The sequence below is a fragment of the Wolffia australiana genome, chromosome 3, assembly GCF_029677425.1.
Source record: "Wolffia australiana isolate 7733 chromosome 3, ASM2967742v1".
Taxonomy (NCBI): Eukaryota; Viridiplantae; Streptophyta; class Magnoliopsida; order Alismatales; family Araceae; genus Wolffia; species Wolffia australiana.
Window position 1 is genome coordinate 6,091,884 of NC_135837.1, and position 21,333 is coordinate 6,113,216.

The 21,333-nt window shown below is 42.2% G+C and overlaps 1 protein-coding gene across 3 annotated transcripts in view; it reads right to left on the reverse strand.

The window, feature by feature from the left end:
- Nucleotides 1-21,248, reverse strand: part of LOC144700768 (Transducin/WD40 repeat-like superfamily protein) — a 36,669-nt gene extending 15,421 nt beyond the window's left edge. The window contains exons 1-10 of one of the 3 annotated variants that reach the window (XM_078572278.1): nucleotides 20,952-21,248; nucleotides 19,759-20,145; nucleotides 19,431-19,554; nucleotides 19,300-19,337; nucleotides 18,400-18,493; nucleotides 15,139-17,528; nucleotides 13,472-13,603; nucleotides 12,667-12,736; nucleotides 2,615-2,654; nucleotides 2,362-2,434 (exon numbers count right to left, since the gene is read on the reverse strand). In XM_078572278.1, the coding sequence (XP_078428404.1) occupies nucleotides 2,362-2,434; nucleotides 2,615-2,654; nucleotides 12,667-12,736; nucleotides 13,472-13,603; nucleotides 15,139-17,528; nucleotides 18,400-18,493; nucleotides 19,300-19,337; nucleotides 19,431-19,554; nucleotides 19,759-19,940 (3,143 nt within the window). In that variant the 5' untranslated portion in view covers nucleotides 19,941-20,145; nucleotides 20,952-21,248. The other 2 variants (XM_078572279.1, XM_078572280.1) reach the window with 2 other exon arrangements.
- Nucleotides 21,249-21,333: the final 85 nt, after the last annotated feature.

Here is a 21,333-nt window from a genome sequence, read left to right on the forward strand (position 1 = left end):
TCAATAATGTATTTTTATCTCACTGGGTGGGTCGCCGACTTTGTGTGATCTCTCCTATCCTTTTTTTTTTAAAAAAAAATACATTTACCATGCATTCTTGATTCTCTCTTCATTTCCCCCCATTTCCTTTCCTGACTTGTACTGCCTTCTAATCTTATGATGTTATGAGCCTTGGAGTTCGTAATGGGAAAGATGGGGTGAGAAGGGATGAAGGGAGATGAGAGGACAGAAACTTGGGTGAGAGAGTCCAACGAAGAGGAAGGCATCACCTGTGATGTGTTACAACCAGCTAACTAAGAGTGACTATAACCAGAATATTGCTTCTCCATTTGGCTTCCATCGCCCTCCTACGAGAGGGCTACTCAAATAAATATTTTGTTTTTTGAGAAAAAGATTGAAAATTACCCAAAATCAGTGATCAGCCCGAAATTAATAAAATACATGACCGACCATCCTGGTCCCCTTGCCGTCCTCCCTTCCTGCTAAACAGTAGGAGATACAATTCTCCATATCATGTGGTACCGAGTCCAGCGACACACCCCTTCCCTTACACTCCATCTCGTTGTGGTGCAGCCAAAACATCTATAGCACCGCGAGGAGCTTTCCCCACCCCGAGTGTCCTCTACCCCGGAGCAAGCTCTAACATGCCACGTGGAATATCAGATCCACACCAATGAGCTGCTGCAATCTCCAAACTGTCTGTGCGGAAGAACAGTTAAAAAACAGATGAGAGGAGTCTTCATTGCCTTATGCACGCATAGGCCACAATAACGATATGCCATGGATCATGCGCTTTCAAAGGACTTGTGTCATAATTTGTCTCCTTGTAGACAGCCATCCAAAACTTCCGCTCTCTCTGCCATGCCGCTATGATTTCCCTGCCACTTCCCTGCTATCAGTCAACTGCCAACCTGGTATGAAAGCGGACTGAAAGGGTCCAACAAGATTGTCAATCGTGTCAATCATCAGCTGGAGTTGGTTGGCCGGTATTTTTGCCAAGATGAGGTAGATGGAGTTTGACAACAATATGGGCCATAAATCACCAACTCTAACGACCCTTGTCATGTAGGTAGAAGAAAGAGGTGTGACACCCAAAACTAGCTGAAGAAAAACACCAGGAATCCATTGGGACCCAGAGCTCCCTCTCTGTTTAGCCCCTTGATGGCTTCTTCCACTTTGTCCACAGTAAAAGGGTCTCATCAAATCAACCTGTTAATCTTGTGTCACCCTGGTGGATCCTCTACCACTCCATTTCCAGCAGCTTTGGGGTCCTGCGTCGCCCTGGTGGATCCTTTATTTAAATGAAGACACAGAGGGGAAAAGATCAGAATCCTCTGAATGGGCTGCAATGATAAAATGGAGGTATACAGTCATATCATATGCCAGGATGAGTGATTATGTTGGACAATGTTTAGTCCAAGGTTAATCTTGGCCTTCTCCTCATTGCAAGGCATGGCCTCTCAGTGCTGCATCAGGGTTATGAGCAGCCTCAGTCATCCAGCTTTTCCTTTGTTTCCTGGTTGAGACAGAGGTTTGTGACGCCTCCTGGTTCTGTCCCAGGCTCAGAACAACTTCACCTCATTGGCTCTCCTCCATCAGCTTCCCTCTGCCCATGGGCCTTTCTTTTATCTGGCAATGGGGTATCTATGACCTCAATCACTGAGTTATTTCCTCGTAGAGGGATGCTCCCCGTAAACCATTTTACCTCAGCTTTCTCTCCAAGTAGCTCTTGTTGCATCAAATATTTTAGTATTTTGACCATAATTCCATGGTGCTGGCCAGCATGGCATCCCTGATCTGAGGATAATACAAACCCACATTCTATACAGGGTTAGTTTCATCATGTTAGTTTACCCGGGCATTTTGGTCATATGGCCCTTTCTATGTATTCCGTTTAAATAGGGCAGCCGTGCTTCGAGGGGACAGCCAAAAAGAATGAAGTTGAAGTCCCTTCTCTATCATCCCCTCTTTGTTTATGTCCCATCTCTCTCTATCTGTGATCCCTATTCCTTGCGATTGTCTCTACTTAACCACGTCTTCGGGTGGCTTCTCCCTGGTTGATCTATACCTCCTCAATTTGGCCTTCCCTTTCGCCCCTTTCTCAATATGAACCGAAGTCAAGGTTCACATAAGAGTGGCCTTGCTAGTGTCAGGGACTTCTCACCTTTACTGGGCCTTCATCTTCCATCTGATGTCAGCATTCACGCCTCCTAAGTGAACCTTGATTAGATAAAAGAAAATTTTGCTCTATTTATGAAAATAAAAGAAGAAATAATATTGACACAGACCTTCTGGGTCAATAAACTCCATAGAACAGCAACAGGAAATTTAAGAGCATTAAATAGATGAAGCTTAAAATACCTCTCGCCAGGGGCCCAGCAAACAGCTCTTATTGGAACGTTATCAGCAGTAAAGCACAACAAAGGTCTTGTATCTGCAGCAAAATACAGGGAACATAGAGATTCCTTGAAGTGAGAATGATTTGACTTAAAAGCTTCATCGAATACTAGATTGAGGTGTTTTTTCACGAATTTTCCACATAATGAAAAAAATTGCGAATAAAATTTGAGAAAGGATTGAAATTCAATGGAAAGAAGAATCATGACACAAATACCTTGAAACGAGTCTCCAGCACAGAACTTCCACAAGGCAACCTGATAACGCACGAAAATGCCCATTAGAATTCTAAACTATTTAAATGTTATTACCCATAGTTACTCAGCCTAAAAACAGAAAAAGGGAAAATATAATAACCCCAGAGAATAAAGTGGCTGCAGAATATTACAACAGCTGATAGAGAGGGCACCTTGAAGATAAAAAAATTCTACAATAAACATCTATCTGTCTCTTGGACCACAGAGGCAGCGAAGAATGCCGCAGAGAAGCATATTTTTCTTCCACACGATAACATGATAAAGCAACAGCCAATGTCAAGCGGCTGCCACATTTTAGGAAGGATGATAGGATCAAAGTTCATCTACAAGCATTGACTAGCTAGAAATGCTGTTACCCATGAAAAGGAATTTTTTATCTCTGCTGATGTTACAGATAACAAAAATGAGAATTATTTCTCATCTTCAGAAGGGATGCAAACAGACGCTGGAGAATCATCAGGCCAGATTATGCTATAATGCAGCTAAGGCCAAACTGGACATACCACTAAAATTGTCCAGGCCATACCTGTCAGTATAGGATGTTGACTGCCTTTTTCAAACACTCATTGTTGAAGAAGCTCAAAAGAAGTTCACAACGATTGTATTCAGAAACCTTACCCCAGTCACGGAAGTGCTATCACACAAGTCACTAAGCAGAATCTGTTACTATTGAATATGTTTTTTTTCTTCTTTTACTTATGTACCCCTTCCTTTACTCTCTCTCCTCGTCACTATATGTATTCCTGGTGGGGAACCTAAAACCTAACGAGAACTTTTAGTTTCTTCTCATCCCATCCCTCCTCTCTGGGTTTCTACATGGTATCAAAGCCATTGTAGTCAAGCTCTTTTTGTTTTTTTTCCCCTCGTTCTTCAAGCTTCTTCAAGCTTCTCGCCGTCGGGATTCGGCCACCGGATTCGCCGTCGAATTTCCACGGGATTCGCCGTCACATTTTTGGCTTCAAGCTCCCTTTGGATTTTCCCTCGGCAAGCTCCCTTTGGCCGTGATTCTCCCCTCGTTCTCTCTTGGCGGTCGCTCTGGCTTGGGATTCTCTTTTGGCCGCCGTCAACTCTCTTTGGCGGTCGTTCTCGCTTGGCGGTCGTTCTTGTCTCTTGGCGGTCGATCTTGGCAAATCTCTTGGCGTTTCTTCTTGGTCGCTCTTGACGTCTTAGACGAAGTAGAGGACCTTCTTCTTGAGGAGGAAGTTGTGCTCGACGAGACTGCTACGGAAGACAAGGGACTTGGAGCGAGGACCAGGGCCAGCCAGACACAGATCCTGATGCTGTTCTTGATGCCGTAGACGAAGTAGAGGACCTTCTTCTTGGCCATCCTTGAGTTCTTGGCGGTCGTTCTTGGCAAGTCGCGGTCAAGGCTTCTTTCTTGGCGGTCAAAGGCTACTTGCCTGATTGTCAAGTGCTCTTTGGCTGTAAAACATCCTTTGAGAATCGCCTCTGGAGGTATCAGAGGTCGTTCTCGGCTTTGGAATCGTCTTTGGAGAATCGCCTTTGGAGGTCGTTCTCGGTGAACCTTTGGGAATCGCCTTGGCGAGCCTTCTTCAAGCTTCGTCGAAGGGAGCCGCAGCCTTCTACTTGACCTTCTATTCGGCATTCTACACAGTCTTCTACTCGACTTCGCCGATCCCATCGACTTCGGTCAATTATCTTTGTGTGAACTTATTAACTCAGATCGAACATCACCTTGGCTGTTCTCTGGGTTGCTTGGTTATTTCAGTGGTTCTTCGGTATTCTGTGTTACTTGGGCATTCTATAGTATGGCCTCCACCAATTCTACCACTTCTACTATCGCTCTACCTCCGGGGGTACTGTCTCTCTCATCCGAATTGAGCTCCTTACACTACTCTTTGCCACGTATGCCTTGTGAATTTCGATTCACGGGGTTGAATCTTCTTCAATGGCGTCAGTATGTTCAAATTACCTTGAAAGGGAAGCTCATGAAGCATCTTGTGGAAGCTCCGCCGTCTCCTACTGCCCCTCACTATGAGCACTGGCTTGATGTTGAAGGTGTAGTCCACTGGTGGCTGCTCGACAGTATCAGTTCCTCATATGATGCTGAATTCCTGTCCTTAAACTCAGCGAAGGAGATCTGGGATGCCGCTCAAGAATCCCACTCGAAGCGGAATAACTTGGCCATTATCTATGACCTCGTTACTCGCTCCACGAATCTGACCCAGGGTCCATGCTCCGTTGGGGCCTATCATTTAGAGTTGTCGTCTCTTTGGGCTGAGTTGAACCACTACATGCCCCCCCGACCCTCATTCAGTTGACCGTGGATATGTTCTACAGCTTCGGGTGTTCAAATTCCTCATGGGACTGAACCCTGAATATGAATCTTTACGCGGCCAACTACTTCATCGGGAGAAGGTTCCTACCTTGAAGGAAGCCATGGTGGCCGTTCAGATGGAGGAGACTCGCCTCGGCATCTTCCATTCTGAACCCACCTCGGTGATGGCTGTTCAACAGCTTGGGAGCTCACGGCCTACATCCGTTCCGGCGGTGTCGCCGTATATGTCCTCTCCTAAGGTGTCGCCAGCGAACAGGAACTCCACGGTCCAACAATCGGCGTCTACAGGCCATGGCACTCCTGGTAATTCCTCTATTTTCTGCAACTATTGCAAGAAGCGAGGTCACACCAAGAAGACACATTACAAGCTCCAACGGAAGAATGCCCATCAAAGCCACTTGGTCTCTCATCTTCCGTTTCAGTCCAGGCAGTTCATGACTCCTCCTACATCTATTCCTGAGATACCTCAACCAACTGCTCAACCAACTGCTGACGCCACATCTTCAAAAGGTTGCCCAGCTTCGACATGATGAAATCAATCAACTTCGCCAACTTCTTCAATCCAAATTAATGGACTCTACTTCCCTCGTTCATCAAGGTACTTCTTCTTCTTCCAATGTACAGTGGATAGTTGATTCCGGTGCCACCGCCCATATGACTCCTTTCTCCCAATGTTTTCTTACCTACACTCCTTCTCTTTGCCCTCATCACGTCAGTCCTGCATCTGGTGCTCTCCTTCTTGTGGCCGGTGTGGGAAGTGTCCAATTGACTTCCACCCTTACCCGTAGCCATGTCCTTCATGTTCCTCGTCTTACCCTGAATCTCTTATCCCTTCATCACCTTGTCCGAGATCTTGGTCAAGCTGTCTATTTTACTCCTAATTCTTGCTTCTATCGTGATAAGGTGTCGGGGCAGATGACTACACTTGCTAAAGGGCATGGCGGCCTCTACATTCTCCATCGTCCTACACCCGCCTCTCCATTGGTCCCTACTCTCGGCGTAGCTCTCTCCACGGTGGCGTTGGATCCTCTTTGGCTTCTTCACCGTCACTTGGGCCATCCTTCTTTTTCTACCTTGAAACTTATGTTTCCTCGTTTATTTCATGGACGTCCTGTGGACAGATTTGTTTGTGAACCATGTCGGTCAGCTAAACACACTCGCACCACATCCTTCCTCAGATCTGTCTTCACGTTCAACGTCTCCTTTCTCTCTCATTCACAGTGATCTATGAGGGCCTGCTCCCGTTCCGAGTGTTTCAGGTGCTCGCTATTTGGTGATTTTTTGTGGATGATTTTACTCGCGTTACATGGGCATATCTTCTCAAACATAAATCCTACCTTTCCCAAACTATCATTTCTTTCCACGCTTTAATCCAAACTCAATTTGCTACCTCCTTCCAACGCTTCCGCTCCGATAATGCCCGTGATTACGTTAATTCCACCCTCTCCAACTTCTTCACCTCTAATGGCATCGTCCATGAAACCTCCTGTCCATACACTCCTCAACAAAATGGGCTTGGAGAGTTTCGACACATCTTTGAAACCACTCGCTCCCTTCTTCACATGGACATGCCTAAATTTTTCTGGGGCGAGGCTTCTCTCACTGCCGTCCATCTCATCAACCGTCTCCCCTCTCGTGTCCTCTCTCATGTTTTCCCCATTGATGCCCTCCATCAAGCCTACCCCATTGTTTCTGTTGAGTTATGTTGTACTAACTATGAGCCTAAGGCCATGTAAATGCAATAAACTAACTCTAGGCTGATAATGAAACTGCTAACACCTCTAGAAGACTGCTAATGGACCACTGGAAGGCCCATTAGCAGCCCTGTAATGGTCCCTTAAGGACCATTACTCTCCCACTAAGGGCCCATAAAGGGTCCCTTAGTGAAGGCCCACTAGGGGCGGAGATATCAGGCCCTTAGTGGGCCTGATATGGTCTGGGCCTGTCCTAGACAGGCCCAGAGTCCAACGGCTATTTAAAATAGCTGTTGGACAGGCCCTCCAACGGCTCCTTTTCAAAAAGGTAGCCGTTGGAGCTTACTTGTAAAACAAGTAAAGGATTACTTGTTTTACAAGTAAGCCTCCTAACTACTTGTGAAAGGGTCTTTTAGACCCTGGATTTATTTGTATAAAAGGGGAACTTCAGTGCAGTAAAAGTCACCTTTTCAGCCCCAACCCTTGTGCACTCTCTTTCTCTCTCTACTTTCTCTCTCTAGACTTTCTCTCTCCTCCGAATTCTGCTGTTCTACAGTTTCCTTGAAAACTAACCTCCTTCCCCCCATTTTTGGGTGCACCTGCTACGTCCCTAATCGTCATCCTACTCGGGACAAGCTTGACGCTAAGGCGCTCAAATGTGCCTTTGTGGGTTACTCCTCTCATCAAAAGGGGTATAAGTGCTATCATCCTTCTACTAATCACTTCATTGTCAGCAAAGATGTCACCTTTGACGAATCCACTCCATTTTATGTTTCGTCGTCTTCCTCTCCTTCCTCTTCTCCTTCCTGTGCTGACTCTCAGGATTTTCTTGTACCCCATCTATCTTACTCCTTGTCTCCACTCCCTGGGCCATCTCCACCTTCTTCTCCTCTTTTGGTTCCTCCCTCAAAATTTGATGGCACCACGTACCATTGCCGTCCGCGTTCCTTCTTACCTGTCCCTGCCCCAACACATCCATCACCATCCACTTCTGACCCGGCCCCTCCTCCCGCAGGTGACGATCTTCCTATTGCCCTCCGCAAAGCCACTCACCAATGCACCTCCACCCCTTTGTACCCTTTGGCCAATTACCTTTCTTCCCATCATCTCTCTCTGTCCTACCGTGCTCTTCTTACCCGTCTGGATTCCATCGCCATTCCGAAGACTGTGGCTGAAGCGTTGGCCTCCTCTGACTGGCGACGCGCTATGGACGAGGAATTAGCTGCTTTGGATAAGAACCACACGTGGGATCTAGTGTCTTTACCTTCTGGCAAGCACCTCGTTGGATGTCGATGGGTCTACACCGTCAAATATCAGTCCGATGGCATTCTTGAAAGGTAAAAGGCACGCCTTGTGGCTAAGGGCTATACTCAACAATTCGGTGTTGATTATCTGGAGACATTTGCTCCCGTGGCGAAGATGAACACGGTTCGTCTTCTTCTCGCGCTTGCGGCTCATCGCAATTGGCCTCTTCAGCAATTCGACGTCAAGAACACCTTTCTTCATGGTGATCTCCATGAGGAAGTTTATATGGCCTTGCCTCCTGGCTATGTGGCTCCCCCTTCGGCACCTCCCTTGGTGTGCCGTCTCAAGAAGGCTCTCTATGGCTTGAAGCAATCTCCTCGGCCTTGGTTCGGTCCTTTTACGCACTCTATGACCTTATTTGGCTACTCTCAGTGCAATGGTGATCATACACTTTTCTACCGCCATTCCACGTCCGGGGGAGTCACCATCCTTCTTGTGTAGGTGGATGACAATTGGCGACCTATCTTGCTGGTGTGTTTGACATTAAACATCTTGGTGTACTCCGGTACTTTCTTGGCATTGAGGTCGCCTACTCTTGGACTGGGATTTTCCTTTGCCAACAGAAATATGTTACTGATCTTCTTCAAGAACTTGGCAAGGCAGACTCCCAACCTCTTCCTACTCCCATCGAGGTGAACCATCGGCTCTCTCTAGGGGATCACGAGGAGGCTGTTGATCAAGGACGGTATCAACGCTCGGTGGGGAAGCTACTCTATCTCACTCATACTCGTCCTGACATTACTTATGCTGTTGGCGTCTTAAGCCAATTTATGCATTCTCCGAAGGTCTGTCATATGCATGCTGTCAACCGTGTAGTTCGCTATCTCAAAGGCACTGTTGGTCTCGGTCTTCAATTCAAGCGTAAAGGTGGCCTTCAGTTAGATGTCTATACTGATGCGGATTATGCTGGCTCTCATGTTGACCGTCGCTCCACCACGGGTTACTGTACCTTCCTTTGGGGAATATTATCACATGGCGAAGCAAGAAACAACCTGTGGTCTCTCGCTCTAGTGCTGAGGCAGAGTTTCGTGCTCTGGCACAAGGCATCTGCGAGGCATTATGGGTCACCAATCTCCTCACAGAGTTAAAGCTGTTGTGTGATCAAGCTACTCAACTATTTTGTGATAACAAGACGGCTATCAGCATCGCCCATGATCCGGTACAACATGATCGTACTAAACATGTCGAAGTGGATCGTCACTTCATCAAAAAGAAGCTTGAGTCCGGACAATTTTGCATATCAGATGTTCCATCCGCTCAGCAGAGAGCTGATATTTTTACCAAAGGCCTGTCCGCTGCGCGTTTCCAGGAATTGTGCGGCAAACTGGGAATGGATGATATCCACTCGCCAGTTTGAGGGGGACTATTGAATATGTTTTTTTCTTCTTTTACTTATGTACCCCTTCCTTTACTCTCTCTACTCGTCACTATATGTATTCCTGGTGGGGAACCTAAAACCTAACGAGAACTTTTAGTTTCTTCTCAACCCATCCCTCCTCTCTGGGTTTTTACAGTTACACATGCTTAAAACTAGAACATGCTAAGGAAGTGATTGTGTGTTTGTCATACTGCTATGTCATCAAACTGAATGTGGCATGAAAGAGGTTGTACGTTTGGCAATGTTTCAAGACCTTTCTTTGAGCTTCTTTGACAGCGAGTATTTCAAGCAGGCATGGAAATATGTGACCCACACAGATGGGTATGTCTCCAGCTTAAAGGCTGTGAAGAAGCCATGGAGAAATATATTTTTCAATGATGGACAAGCTTGTGAAAAGGATCCCCAATGTGCACATGTTGTCACTCATTGTGGACACATGGACCGCAGAGAAGAACTGTAACCAATTGGGTGCAACTGTTGAATATATGGGCTAAACCAGGATGTGAAGACAGATATCAAGATAAATCGACAATAACCATGCACCAGGTAGATGCGGAATGGAATGAGTACGAGGCTTTTCTTTCATTCCAAGAGCTTGTTGTGAAGCACAAGGGCAATAGCATGGACCAAATTCTGTCAAAAATTCTTCATGAGTCTGGGTTGCAGACGAAGGTCATAAAGTACTACAAGTTTTCTATTGTTTTCAAATTCAACAATGACTTCTTTCTTGTTCAATGCACTTCAATATAATGACAGCAGACAATGCGCCTAACAATAAGATGGTCAGAATCCTAGCCAAAAACTTGAAAGGACTAAATCAACTATTTTCTGTGGTGATGTGCATCATGTCTGGTCCATAACTGAAACTACTCGTCCAAGCTAGCATGAAGCATATTAGAACAATGAAGTCATCACAACCTTTTTTTCAAGAAACGAAGTCATCACAACCTGATGACACTGAAGAAGATACTAATGAGAGAGGCCCCAATTCTGGATTAGAAGGGACACCCAAAACTTTGCCCTTCCATCCCTCGGATAGATAGAGAGGGTGGGCAGATTTTTGGTTTTTTCATGTTGTCAAACAGTTGAGCAATGAAAACAGAAGGCAAAATCGGCCTTTCTGAAGAGGTTGACACATGTTAAGAGGTTGTCACATGTTAATGCAGCTGTTTGCCAAACGAGCACCTTGCTAGGAGAGGCAATGGATAGACTAAGATGGTTGGTTACTGCACTCTGCAGGTCACAAGTGGAACAATCTGTCAAGACATGCCTGACGTAAACTTTCTACCATTTTGAGGAGATATCTGGAGCAATATGTCAATATGTCAAGACATGCCTCCCACATTCTGAAGAATGGACTGTGGTATGATCCCGACAGACACTAACCCAGAACTAGAATAATTTTTTCCAATAGGAAAGCGAAGACTCAAGCACAGAGTCAGAACAACAACATCCGACAAGACAGAGCACAGGACATGGGACTCTCCAAATCCCTCAACCAAATTGACCCCCTCCCAATCCATGCACTCTCAATCCGTTTAGAAATTTTAAATATTTGATCACATGATTAATTAATGAAGCACATGAATTAGGCTTCATTTCTGGCGAAACTGATCCACTCTCTGCTGGCACTTAGTTAATGCCTTCACCCATCACTTTAAGCTTTCAGTCAAGATTAATATGGGAATCGGTGAATGTTGTCATGATAAACATTGTCAAGATTAATCACTTCTCATGATAGGTTCTAGGTAGAACATTATCAGGGTGGCAGAGGGAAGTAGACCGGTGAACGTGGAACAAAATGAGAATTTCATTAAAAAGGTAGTTGCTTCAGCTTTAGCCACACGAATTTTCAATATTCCTTTTTATTTCTCATCAAATGAATGGTATTTTCTTCTGGAAATCCTTGCTATTCTTAGCATGATAGTGGGGAATCTCATTGCTCTAACTCAAACAAGCATGAAACAGATGCTTGGCAATTCATGCATCGGTCAAATTGGATATGTAATTATTGGAATGATTGTCGGAGACTCAAATGATGGATATGCGAGCAGGATAACTTATATGCTGTTCTATATCACCATGAATCCAGAAACTTTTGCTCGCATTGCATTTTTCGGTCTACGTATCGGAATTTAGGGTTACATGTGCAGATATATGTAGACAGAGCGAGAAAGAGAGACCTAATAAGAACATAAAGGTGTACAATAGAAATAGGTTATGGCCTATTTCAACACTTTCATTAAGTAAATAAAAGGTGTAAGATAGATATAGGTTAGGGCCTATTTCAACACTTCCATTTGATGATAACCTCCAAGCCTGCCTCAGAACCACATCAGGAAACAATGTCCTCTGCTTTCAGTAGCCACTCCAGCTCCTACGTCAGGTTTGGTGGGATTTGCACTTCTTGTTCTGATTTTTCCTAAAGCCCTGCGCAATCAATACATGGAATACAGAATGAACGCAATAGGAGCTACTGCTAGACTGTAAGCTACCAGTCTGATGCACTGTTTAATCTGAAGTGGTCTGAAGTTCTTGAGCGTTAACGTGGTATTACTTCTTAAGGTCATAGACTTCACTAGATAAGGTCTGAGCTTGAGCAGTGCCGAATCTCCTACTTGATACAGTATGTTCCTCTGTTTTCCACCTGCTGACACCAACATTTGAGGAGATTATTCTATTGAAGTAGTATTCTTTTCAGAATTTTCCGAAGTCCCCAAATTCCAAAAAGCACCTTCCTCTGCCATTAACAACTGTTGGAGCAAAATACAAGTTTTTTTACTTATACGCAGCAGACATTCGGAAATAAAAGTTTACAGATCCAAGTCACTGACTTATAGAAGCTTTCTGAGGAAATTATTGTCAATTCAAAGATGAAGTGCGTGTCCCAGTAATGGTTCTGGCGTTGTGTTACAGAAGCTACCACAGAAATGGGAGCTTCCTTCAACATCAACGAGATTTTTCTTAAAGTGTCTATTGCGTTTACACATCCTTTAAAGCAGTGGAATATGTGTTAGTAGACCCAATAAACACTGGGATATGAACAAGTTTTGATAAAAATACAGGCAACAGCTGTAAATGACACAAATATATATATGAATGTTTAACGCTTCCGTATGTAATTTTTTTTGAAGGATCCAAATGAAAATTTTTGATACGTAGTAAAAAAATATTAAGTTATCCCCCGTTCACCTGTATGCATAAAAACGTTAAAATAAATAATGTTAATTTTTAATTCAAAAAAAAATAATGTTAACTTTTTCTCAGAGAACTCTCACCTCATAATCAACATCATAGCAAATAAGAAAAACTTGAGGTGTCAGAATTAAAACGTACAGTTCCATCATGGCATCCGACTAAAATTAGATCAGGCTCAGGCTTTGACCATTCCAATGTGAGGGGAATGCTGCATGGTAGTTGTAGTCAAAAGAAAGAAAACGAAAATGCAGAAAAGAGTATCACCAGATTGCTGTATCATTAAGGACGGAATCATGGATAAAGACGCTGATGATAATGGTTATTAACGGAATGAAGATTTTTTTTTGAAGAAACGGAAAGAAGAATAATTGTTTATGACGCCCTACGATAATATTCAAAAGAGTCAAGATATTCAAGGAGTATATCAACTTTATTTGATATTCAAGGTTAAAAAAAATATTATTTGACTGATTAAGAAGGGAACTATTTGATCTGACTCTGCACAGTTCATAACATCTTTGTAACTCTTTTTCAAAATAAACATCTCTGTAACTCTGGAAGAACTTTACTAATCCATTTATATATATGGTACATTTGAAGTCTGAAATCAACATACTAGTTAAATACGAGAGAAATCTAATTACAAACACTGAGATGAGAAAATGATACCACCGCACAATAAAATCGTCATTTCCCAACTCATTCGGTTTTGAAATTTATCAATGGAGCTTTTTGAAGCAATTTATCAATGAAATTTACGTAGGTACTTTCAACAACCCAAACCCGAGACAACCTAGTTCATGAACTTTTTCTTTGGAGTTTTTAAACCAAATTCAATCCTGATAACTGTTAGTCAAACTCAGATCGATATTCTGTTAATTACAAGATAATTGTGACAAAAAATTCAGCTACCTTTCAATCAAACAGGGAAAGTTTTTCACACCTTTGTCTGCTCCCACATTTTATTTCAGAACACTTAAAGACTGGACGGAGCTTTACAAAACGAGGGTCAGTGCCACCTTCCAAGGAAGACATGTATAAGTTCCTGACGAAATTAGGAGTTGGGATCTCCCACCTGAATTGAAATAATACTTAACATTTTAATATTAAGCAAAATACGATCAGGAAATTGAAGCTAAAAAGTAAAAAGGTAATAAACAGAACAAACTGTCATCACTACAAGGCCAAAGATGCGTAAAGAAAGATCCAAATCGCAATATTTACTTTTTTCAATAGGTGAAAATATTAATGGAGCACCACCGTCGAAAACGAGACTTGGAACTACAGGATTTTCAGACCAAGATGCAGAGGGAGAAGCATCAAGATACGCTCCTGGAGATACACGATGATAACTGACAAATCTTGAATCAAGATATTACTCCAAACAGAAACCCCCCCAACCAATGAAGACGAAAGTAGAGTTATTGAATCGAGAATACAAGCAGAAGAGACAATACGACGGACCGGATCGGTCAGTCATCCTCTGGAGAAAGGGAGGATCTCCCTATTCCAGCCAAGCAAGTGCATCGGAGTGTGCGGAGCTCCCCTCCAAGAAAAGTCAGTTAGCAGCCTCCTCCTTGGCTTAATCCTCCCCTCTTATTTATAATGTTGATCATTGTATCTAGTCTTCTCTCATGTGCAGCTCCGCACAAGTAGGCCTGGCACACTTCTTCCGTCGCACATAGGTGCATGAAAGAGTCGTATCACATTGCATCCAAAAAAGACCTAAGACAAGGGTTTCAGAAAATAAATAACTAAGAGAGGTCCATTAAATTTATGTTGAACACACATGTTCAGCATCCTGTGTTCCATGAACTCTCTCCTATTTTTTCTAATTAGTGAACCGCTCCCCGCTTAACTCTGCCTTATTCATTAATTACCCAACTTATGAATAAGTCATTATTGGTTATGAGATATTTATACCAGAATTGTGCTTGTCATAATTGCGGATTTTCATTTTCTAAATCCTAGAGCTCCACAACAGTCACCTATGAAGGACACTCTGATGTCTTTGACAATTTACATCAAAGGTTTCAGGCACTTCTAAGGTTTCTCGATTTATCTACCTCCTAATCCGAATCAGATGAGATCTTAATTAACCGACTATTTTGCATGAATTTCATGCAATACTAATAGACAAACTTCAAAATGATATGACAAGCACAAACTCAAATGTGAATAATATTTTTCCTAACAGTCATAGCAAAATAAACTGTTAAGAATCGGTGTGTTTTCTTTGCTATCCTTCACTTACACAATACTGTAAATATACAATAACTAATGTTATGAACTGACCATCACTGACAGTTCACCAATGCACGGAAGGCCTCCCCACACTAATATATAAGAAATTGATTATTTCATAAGAAAAAGAAATTGATTAGGCCCAAATATATTGCATAACTTCCATCTTTCATCTCTTCAACTTCCATTCTTGCCCTCAGGTGTGATCCACGTGATCATTGGTTTGACTCATCACAAATCAATAGAGTAACGGACATAAAAAAAAATATAGTATTCCATTGGAAGAGAAGGAAAGTAAACCAATCATGTTGAGTTATAAGTAAAATATGTGTGCAAACATAGAGGAATGGTAAGAAAAAAGCATACACTTCCAATGATCCATCTCCCAACACCGCCGCCAGGTAACCCAATCGATGATGGGAGATCTCATCATCTTCTGTACAAGGCCTCCATTTTACATCCCATGCGACTTTTCCATTGTGGCCCAAACAAAGCACAACTCTGGGAAGAACAAGATCGTCCTTTATGCTTGAACAAGCACTATCATCAATGCACATGAGTTCCCTCAAACCTGTAACTTCGTCTTTATGAATGACCTCAGCTACCTGACCTTGTCTACCAGTTATTTCCTCTTCAACCACAGATGTAGGATAGATGCTGAAGATTTCATTCTCACGAGTCACAATTGCTTTTGAGTTTTCCTCATGAGATGAACTTCTAATATTCTTGTCGAGAGATCCATCATTTGTCTGATACTCCTGGAAAACATCATCAGATGCAATTACAAAACCATCAATCCAACGCATTTCGATGTCGTCAGCAAGACATGAATTTTCAACGATGCTTGTATCCAATGGAAGCTCTTTTCGACCTGGGTATACAAGCTCAGCCACACTATCTTCACATAAACATTGCAATAACCCATGCTCTGATTTTTCCAAGTCTTCCTTCAGGGTGGAAGATTCACATGCAAGAATAGACGAGTTGATTGCTAGAGAAGAAATACTTTTCACTGGGCTTAAATCAGTCGCAGTGCCCAATGGATCCGAATTTGGATTTTTATCAGTATTCCGCATACTTTCAATTATACTCCCAAATGTACCATCCATTCTGACAGAGACTTTTCTGGGCCTTCCTCTTTTTTTGCATGGCTTTGATGTTGATTTACCATTCAACAAACTTATAGCAGGCTCTTCCACGTTGAATTCATCTATATGTCTTCCATAAGAAGTTGACTCTCCTTTGTTTAATTCTTTGCCTTCCTCTTTTCTATTTGTTGTTTCTTTATTTTGAAGAACTTTTCTGGGCCGTCCTCTTGGCCGCTTTGAAGGCAATATACAACTTCCAACATTCAAATCATTAACAGAATCAGGAAAAACAAACACCTTCTGGGGCCTACCTCTTTTCTTATGGAGGTTTGACTTCAAACAATCACTTAAATCTTCCAAAGGCATCAAAGAAAGCACGGATTTTTTAGGTACTCCCTTAGGTTTTAGAGGAACTTTGGATTTTCCGGATAGGCCTCCTAAACTTCTGAACGATCCATTAATGGGCCTCTCCATGGAAGATTGCTTTTCATAATCAAAATTTGTATTGACTTCGACAGGAACCACATGATGCAGGTTCTTCCTAGGTCTGCCTCTAGGTTTTTGAGAAACTTCAGACTCACTGCATAGACCTTCTGGACTTCTGAAAGATTCATTCATGGGCTTCTCCACGGAAGATTGCTTTCCATAATCAAGATTTGTATCGACTTTGTCAGGAACCACATGAAGCGGGTTCTTCCTAGGTCTCCCCCTAGGTTTTTGAGAAACTTCAGACTCGCTGCATAGACCTTCTGAACTTCTGGAAGATCCATTCATGGTCTTCTCCACGGAAGATTGCTTTCTATAATCAAGATTTGTATCGACTTTGACAGGAACCACATGAAGCGGGTTCTTCCTAGGTCTTCCCCTAGGTTTTTGAGAAACTCCAGCTTCGCTGCATAGACCTTCTGGACTTCTGAAAGATCCATTCATGGGCTTCTCCATGGAAGATTGCTTTTCATAATCAAGATTTGTATTGACTTTGATAGGAACCACATGAAGCGGTGTCTTCCTTGGTCTCCCCCTAGGTTTTTGAGAAACTTCAGACTCACTGCATAGACCTCCCAGACTTCTGAAAGATTCATTCATGGGTCTCTCCATGGAAGATTGATTGACGTTATCAATAATTGCATTGACTTCGAAAGGAACCACATGAAGTGGGTTCTTCCTAGGTCTTCCCCCAGGTGTTTGAGAAACTTCAGACTCATCGCATGGACCTCCTAGACTTCTGAAAGATCCATTCATGGGTCTCTCCATGGAAGATTGATCGTCAAAACCAAGATTCGTATTGACTTCGAAAGGGACCACAGAAAGGGGGCTTTTTCTAGGTCTCCCCCTAGGTTTTATAAAGCCTTCAAACCCGCCGGGTGGACCTCCTGGACTTCTGGAAGATCCCTTTGTGGGCCTTTTATGGGAAAATTGTTTGTCGCAGTCAAGATTTGTTTTTCTTGGCCTCCCCCGAGGTTTTTGCAGAATTTGGGAGTTGCCATAAAGACCTCCTGGACTTCTGAAAGATCCCTTTATGGGCCTCTCTTCGGAAGAATGTTTGTCAAAATCAATATTTCTGCCTGATTCAGGAATGCACCAAATCTGAATGATTCCTCTTCCTGTCAAGCGGGCTCCTATGTTGTGATATGATGATCCTGTTGGGTGCGCAGAAACAGCAAGGTACTGAAAAAATTAGCAGAAGAAATATGTCAGCAACCGGAAAGAGAATTAAGCTTCATTTGCTTTGCTAACAACGCTGATATGGTTTTATCATCATATCATAGTAATATTATAAGCAATAAACATTTTGGTGAGTCATCTGCTGGATAATGTAACAGTCCTATGAAAATCTGTTGTGATAATAAATACAAAATCTCTTGAAACCCTAAGGAAACTCAAAGTAGGGTTTCAACCCAAATATTATATAAATAGTGTAGCGAAACAAGGAGATTTCTTTCAGTACCTCTCATGAAAGCCTTGGACGCTGAAACATTCAAAAGAAATGCGTACACGATGGGCATTCATTGACTATTGTGAGATCATAAAAGTTTCCTAACAATGGATGTGGCAAGAATTCGCCACATAATTTTGGCAGACAAAGGAATCAAGCATTGTCTATTGTCTGCGAAGGGTTTTAGGGTTTGTTGACACTATAATAGAGCATTAAAAAGTAACCTTCAATGTGTGCCTTCTACACCAATCACTTCCCTCTAACCAATTAAAGATTATGACACCTACTCAGCTAATCTACTTCTGCGACAAATACTAAAATAAAAAATATTGGAAAGATATGCCCTAATACACAATCACAGGCTTGAATCACTCCGCATCACTCGCTTTTCATTCATGTCTATGAGCCTTCAACGGGCAAATAGGTGATTACAGAATTGTACAAAACACCCTACTAATAACTGAATGATCATTCACAAGCTGCTTTCAAACACCTTCAAATTGCCATTATCTTAAAAATTAGACACTTGAAGGAATCACCGAAATTTTTTGAATAGGCTTCCAATAGAAAAGAAAATATGCCTAAGAATAAAACTTTGATCACCTCACATCGAGGTGCATGCTGAAGCGACGAAGCTACTCTTGGACACCAATCCATCGCCCAAACTGATCCACCAGCGTGCAATACAAAGTCTTTACTGTGTCAAAAAACATAGGTAAGTAAATGTCTAGCCATACAGCAGAGCATCAAAGGAAAGTGTCCCATCAGATAAATGATGAACAACATAAAATCCATTCATTAATGAGGTGCAAATCTTCCCCAAAAAATCAAGATCATGAAGGCAACTGACTTTTTTCATCTGTTTTCAATACACCAAGTAAATTGACTGGCTGTATTCCGACATGAGAAAAGAACGCAATAGAGGAAAAGCAAAGTGGAAACTTTTACAGTAGGACAAATCCATAGAAAAACTGATTCCCAGTATTGGACCCCCACGGACTGTAAACCTTAGGAAAAAATCCCCTTCTCTTGACTTTTGGGACTAAATAGGATTAACAATCATTTCTATCAACAGAGTTTATTGAACAAACGGCCTTGATCGAGGATAGGATGGCCCAAGATGATCAATCGACTCGGCTGGATCTAAATCAGAACGAGTCACCTGATCCAAACAAGAGTCCTTTTAGATCAATAAACTCTGTTGATACAAATGCTGATGATAAATGGGCTTGAGGAGGAAGAGGGCAGAGAGGGAGCAATGAGACAACGACCATATACAGAGAGAGAGAGAGAGAGACGGGGAACTTGGAAGAAAGGTAGGAATTTTCTTCAACCCTTATTGATCAAACTGATAGATCCATTCCACTGATCAGGGATCAGATCAATACTTGATTAATGAGGATCAAGAGGGTCGACTTTATAGAAAGTGCATCAGATACCCGTACTTTAAGATTACGATTAACCAATGACTAACTCTTGAACAGAGTATTATTGCCACCATACCGGTCAATTGTGTCCGCAGCACCAAGTGGTCGGCCCTTCTGAAACCAGATAGAACAGCGTGATCAACTCATAAAATATCACTACAACTCTTATCTCTGAAGAAGGAAATGCAATGATCGAAGGAAAATAACCTCTGGAAGTGCAGCAGACGAAAACTGAGGTAGTTTTATTCCTCTGTTGTCTTTTAACTTTTGAGATTGAGCCTCATACACGAAATTTACAATCTTTGGTTCAGAAAGGAAATATCTCCATTCTCTGCCCATTGAAAAAATATTACACAAGTATAAAAACACTCGATCATGGCAACCAAAATTAACATTTGATACAACTCAAAATCGGAAAGGATCAAACCATGTCAAATTTACAAACAAAAACGATAAATCTCTCAAGAATTTTGGCAATGGTTTTGGCATAAGAAACGGATTTTGAGGATAAAAAATTTAAAGGAACGACACTCACTTGAGAAATTTGATCATGCTCGATAACCTCTGTAACTCATGTCGATCTAGGGTTTCGTCTCGTGATCCACACAAAAAAGAGATTGCCTCCATTGTGCTCATGAACTTCTCAGCTGAGTCCTCGAAGTAGGAAACCAAGACCCCATCACTTGCAATATTATCCTGCTCTTTTTCCACTCCCATGGTCGCAGTGGCTATCCTACCCTGATGGCTCCCACTTTGTTTATCTCTCCGCCAATGAACTCCATAAGTTTAAGCAGAAAAACCAAAATCTAAGGCCATGAGAAACATCCAGCAGTCTAAGAGGAGATGAACTTTATAATTATTAAGCCCCGATATCAAGCCTTGAAGCTGAAGCAGCAGAGACTAATTTGTCAGATGTCGTTTCCTGCAAAACATCGCCATCTTATTCTACTCAGATGCCGAGAACATCCGTATGAACCCTTAAGAGAGAGAAATGACAAGAAATATTGAACATTTTTTTTACTTCTCACACTGAATAATAACAAGAAAAAGTAATTTTAAGTTCTATTACCATATCGATGATGGAAAGAGGATTACAAATATAACGACGCTAAGAGAGAGAGAGAGAGAGAGAGAGAGAGAGAGTGAGAGAGAGCATTGCATTCCAACTACCACCGCTATGGCAAGAAATTCCATATGAACTCTGAATGGAGATAAATGCCAAGAAATCCTTGAATTGGTTCTAATTCACTCACTGAATAATGGCAAGAAAAAATAATTCCAAGTCTTGTAAACAGATTAATGATGGAAACAGGAAGACGGGGAGATTCTCTTTCTACATCTCCCGAATAAAGTGGTCACGATGAACACACCATGAATTACTTAGATTTCTATATGATCAAAACGCACCACTTAAATATATGGCGAGAAATACGATTCAAGTAAAAACGTTCTTCGCTCAACCTCCAATACGAACATCCACCTTTCCCAAAAACTGATTTTTACCCATTCATCGAGGACAAAAAACAGATCGTAGTTACCTGTTACGTTGACACCAGAAAACTCGCAAGCAATGATAATGGGGTTATCATAAGCCTAAATATAAACAGAACCCTTCGGAAATGAATTTGGAAGGTTTTAGAAACGCGGCAAAATAACAGAGAAGAAACAAAATATGATAAAAATCCGTACAACATATTGGAAGAACAGTATAGAACGCTACATACACACCTTCAATGGATGCTCGAAGCCGCTAGAGCAAGGGAAGCAGAAGAAGCCCAACAAAGAACCGCATTAGAAGGAAAAGCTAGCAAGTTTACCGAGATTTACAAAGCCGAACAAAAAATAACGCGCTTGTTTAATCGTGATCTGTAAACATCGCTCATGCGCAGAGAAATGAAAACTTTATATTCAACTCAACCCGATTTTCATGGTGAACTGCACACTATAGAACGCCCGGTTTTCGGAACATGTTATCAAATGGACATCGACCCAGATGAACAAAAGTTGAGATTTTTAACCCTGGACACTTTATAGAAAGTTGGAAAATATTTAACGTATTTCATCGTGAAATTATCGACTGTATTCTGAAATTTTAGTTCACGACTTTAAA